The sequence below is a fragment of the Limulus polyphemus genome, unplaced genomic scaffold, assembly GCF_000517525.1.
Source record: "Limulus polyphemus unplaced genomic scaffold, Limulus_polyphemus-2.1.2 Scaffold4159, whole genome shotgun sequence".
Lineage (NCBI taxonomy): Eukaryota > Metazoa > Arthropoda > Merostomata > Xiphosura > Limulidae > Limulus > Limulus polyphemus.
This window is the reverse complement of record NW_013669769.1, coordinates 44,404-48,912: the sequence shown is the minus strand read 5'-3', so window position 1 is coordinate 48,912 and position 4,509 is coordinate 44,404. Positions and strand designations below refer to the sequence as shown.

The window sequence follows — 4,509 nt, the reverse complement described above, 5'->3', positions numbered from 1 at the left end:
AGTATTGATACCTTTATGTATTTTTATTGTACTTTTAATGTTTATTATGTTAGAAAAAAAAAAATAGAAGCACAGTTTCCTTTGTTATAAACAAGTTTTTATTTCACTCCAGCTAGTGCAGGATAAAGTAAAACAATAGACAGCTTCCTTGAGTGAGCCTGCTACAGAAAATAGCACTTATAGAGATATGTAGTATGAGAAAAGGAGCTATATGGTATCTACATGTCACATAATAAGTTTAAGAACATCTTATCAGATAGCGTTACAATGTTTTTTTCACTTGCACAGTTCAGAGAGGTGATCGAAGAAACTTTAAAACATTAAATGTTTTCTTATGCTTGAGAAAGTGGTGGAAAGTCTATTTAGTGAGCATAAAAGCTAGGTATGGTAGCTCAGAATGAGAGGTAAATGACTTGTTATAAACAAATTATAAGAGAAATTAAAACATTCAGTAACTTTAGTAAGTTTTTCTTAACAACTTCTGTCTATATAAAATTAAGAAATGCAACAATAAGTTTTGGTTGACTTAGAAGAAAAGGTCTTTTTTTTTTAAGACTAGTAAAATGTAAAAGCCAAATCATATTGTTGAAGTAGAAATTCACTGTTGAGAAATTAATGCAAAATAACTTATTTCCAGAATCTGTTTTTGATTACTGAGAAAATAAAAACTTGTGGTGATACAGTAGGGTATCAAAGTTGAATTGAAAGCGTATTTAGTAAATTGAAGTGGAATAAGCTTTAAGCTGAGTGTATGTTTGATAAATATTAAAACGTTATTATTAAAACATAAAAATGCACAGTGAAGTGATATTGCTAGAACTGAACTCTGTCCAAGACAAAATAAAAAATAATTTAAGGTTTTTTTTTTTATGATTTTGATCCAAATGACAAAATTAATTTTCACTGGGTAAGGTAGAGTAAGAATTACTGATTGAGATATGCATTTTGTTGATAATAAATGAAAATGTTTTAATTTTGTTTTGTCAAATTATTATTAAATAAAAGGTACATTTAATCATGAGTTTCAAGTTGCTGTACTTTTACTAGCCATTTGTTAAGACACTTTTCCACAACTGTGGACAACAGAATACTACTATTTCCTCACTAGTCTTTACATGTAGCCACTTCTGAAATAAGTTTGGAAATTTCTTCATTAGTCAGTATTACTTTTTTTCTTTATTGAACTTTATTATGAATGTCACCATCATTTCTAACCATTTGTTCATCTTCCATCTTTTAGTTTTCACTTTACTTATGTGCTATTTATTCCTCTATTCCTGATAAAAGTGAATTTATAATAATTTTTGTCTTGATTCGACCATTCTCTATCATCCTGGATTTCATTTGCTCCTTCTAGTCTCCAGTAGTATGACACAAACATATTTTGTTAAAAAAACAATAATAAATCATAAAATCTTCCTAAATCAAGGTGATTTATTTTAAAGTGTATTAATAAAACCTCCTAGTTAATTGGAAACATTGTAAAGTAGAAGACCTTATGGAGTTGGCTTACTATACAAAGTTCACAGAATATAGAGTGGCAGTTAAAGGTTTTAAAATGATCTAGTTTTGGATCATTTACAAATACAACCCTACACTGAAGTCATGTGACTTCACATAAAGTAACAATTGCTTTAAAATATTAAATTAATAGCAATTTTTGTTTTTTTCCCATTATCTGTGTATAGAAAGTTGGCAGACCAGAGTTAGTGGAGATGCACGATGTTACTGCCAAAGATCCTGTGTTACTTCTACATTTGAAGGCAAGTTAATTTCTTCTTCTTTTTGTCTAATCTTAGAATTGAAAAAGATGTTATGATCACAATAAGTAACTGTTATTTATATTTATTTGGAATTGGTTTATTTTCATATGTTGAAAAATATTCTTTTAAAGGCTGCCCGAAATTCTGTGCCCGTTCCACGGCATTGGTGCTTTAAAAGAAAATACTTGCAAGGAAAGAGAGGAATTGAAAAACCACCTTTTGAACTGCCCGACTTCATAAAACGTACAGGAATTATGGAAATGAGACAAGCTTTACAGGAGAAGGTATGTAATACTATTACAGATTATAACCTGAAATAGTCTGTGACTGTCTGTTGTTTTGATATCATATCTGCCATTTTATTTTTGTTTCTCTGAATAACTCCATTTAAATATAAAAAAGAGGGTACACTTTTTGCAGATCAGGCTGTTAACAAACACCAATGAGCACACTGATTCTATTTTTAACATGTGACTGATTTAACAGGAAGTTAAAAGTATAAAACAAGTTGGCACTGTCTTTCTTGTAATACCCGAGAGACTTGCAGAGTAATATAAGTATTTAATATACAATGTATTTTGTCAGAGGAGGGGGATATGTGAACTAAAATAATGTAGAAAAAGTGGAGTGGAAGGTAAACTACAGCACATAAAATATGGAAATGTAGTTCTTTTACTCAATTTGTGTTACAGTATGTATTAATGCACCATATAACTAGTGTAGCTAGCCCAAATTACTTGGTTCATTGGTATTTAACTGTAAATCTTAATTGTTTAAAACTTGTAATCTTTTGTATTAGACTGTTTAATTTGAACCTTTAATCTGATAGTAAAAACTTGTAGACACTCAATTTTAATATAACATATAACTTGTAAAATGTACTGGATTTTCAGTGCTTATTTGTATGATTTACATCTATGGGGAAAAAAATATGTATATATGTGTAAAGTATATGTATACATATAAGCACATGTATTGTAAGAGGTAACAGATTCATGTGAAGTTATTATTGAAAAGAAGGTGCCTAATAAGTGCCGACACTAAATAAACTTTGAAATGACAAATTACATTTCTCTGGATATCCATATGAAAAACATTTGTGCATTGTAACAGTCCATGCTGGATGTGTCATTGACAATGAAGTTTTGTTTAACAGTGGTAACGTAACTAATATCTCTCTAAGAAATGATTTCAACCATATAATTATGACATTAGTTTTCCAATGCATTTGTAGAAAATAACTATTGAAGGTACTGAAAATAAACGTTTTATAAAATTGATGGCTTAATTTTAACATATTTTCTAGAAAGCAATTTTTTGATTCTTCACATTTAAAAAAAAAATTCAGATTACATGTTGGAGTTTTCATTCACTAATATCTTTACTATTATTTAAAGACCTTCTTGAATATATGATATGTGTAATAAAAGTTTTTAGTTTGTTTGTAAGTATGGGTTTTTGAAGAATTCAGAGGAGTTGGATAATGTAGAATTACACAACTTCTGTAGGAGGACCAGAAAACTTTGAAAAACAAGATGAGAGAAAAGGTTCGACCAAAATTAGGGAAGATAGATATTGATTATCAGAAACTGCATGATGCCTTTTTCAAGTGGCAGACTAAACCCAGGATGACTATACATGGAGATCTCTATTATGAGGTAATTTGAAAAGTACATTCCTAGAATGTGTTAATCATTTACAAGTCGACTGGTAAATAAGAACCCATGCAATAACAAACTATCACAATGGAGGCATAGATTGTGTTTTGTGTCACACCTATTGTCTAGAAATTGTTTATCTTTAGAAAGTTTTTGGATATTTTGTATAATTTGTGGTTTCATATAAATATGTATATAACAAAATGTTCAAAGAAATGTTTCTTACTGACAGACTTGCTTACCACTGGTAATATACAGAGTTAATAAAATATTTCTAAACAAAGAAAAGTGAAAGTTAATGATTTTTAGATACAAGTATTTGATTTGGTAGAAATGTTCATCTTCTGATGTGGAACCGTCATAACAAAGTACACTACAACATCATTTAACATACCATGATATAGGGTACTGCCACATCACGTGATATGTCATAAATATAAGACACTACAACATCATTTAACATACCATAATATAGGGTAATGCAACATCATATGATATGTCATAAATAAAGACACTTCAACATCATTTAACATACCATAATATAGGGTAATGCAACATCATATGATATGTCATAAATAAAGACACTTCTATGTTAACTGATGTTGAAGTGTCTTTATTTATGACATATCATCTGATGTTGCATTACCCTATATTATGGTATGTTAAATGATGTTCCATAATATAGGGCATTGCAACTGCATATGATATGTCATATATATATGACACTTCAACATCATTTAACATGCCATAATATAGGGTACTGCCACATCACATGATATGTCATAAATATAAGACACTACAACATCATTTAACATACCATAATATAGGGTAATGCAACATCATATGATATGTCATAAATAAAGACACTTCAACATCATTTAACATACCATAATATAGGGTAATGCAACATCAGATGATATGTCATAAATAAAGACACTTCAACATCAGTTAACATACCATAATATAGGGTACTGCCACATCATGTGATATGTCATAAATAAAGACACTTCAACATCAGTTAACATACCATAATATAGGGTACTGCCACATCATGTGATATGTCATAAATAAAGACACTTCAACATCAG

The 4,509-nt window shown here is 29.3% G+C and overlaps 1 protein-coding gene across 2 annotated transcripts in view; it reads left to right on the top strand.

Annotated features, from left to right (window-relative positions):
• LOC106470687 (splicing factor 3B subunit 2-like) overlaps positions 1-4,509 on the top strand; it is a 56,357-nt gene that overhangs the window by 36,004 nt on the left and 15,844 nt on the right. For both annotated transcript variants that reach the window (XM_013931247.2, XM_013931248.2), the window contains exons 12-14: positions 1,689-1,763; positions 1,895-2,047; positions 3,272-3,421. In XM_013931247.2, coding sequence (XP_013786701.1) covers positions 1,689-1,763; positions 1,895-2,047; positions 3,272-3,421 — 378 coding nt within the window. The remainder of the gene's footprint in view (positions 1-1,688; positions 1,764-1,894; positions 2,048-3,271; positions 3,422-4,509) is intronic.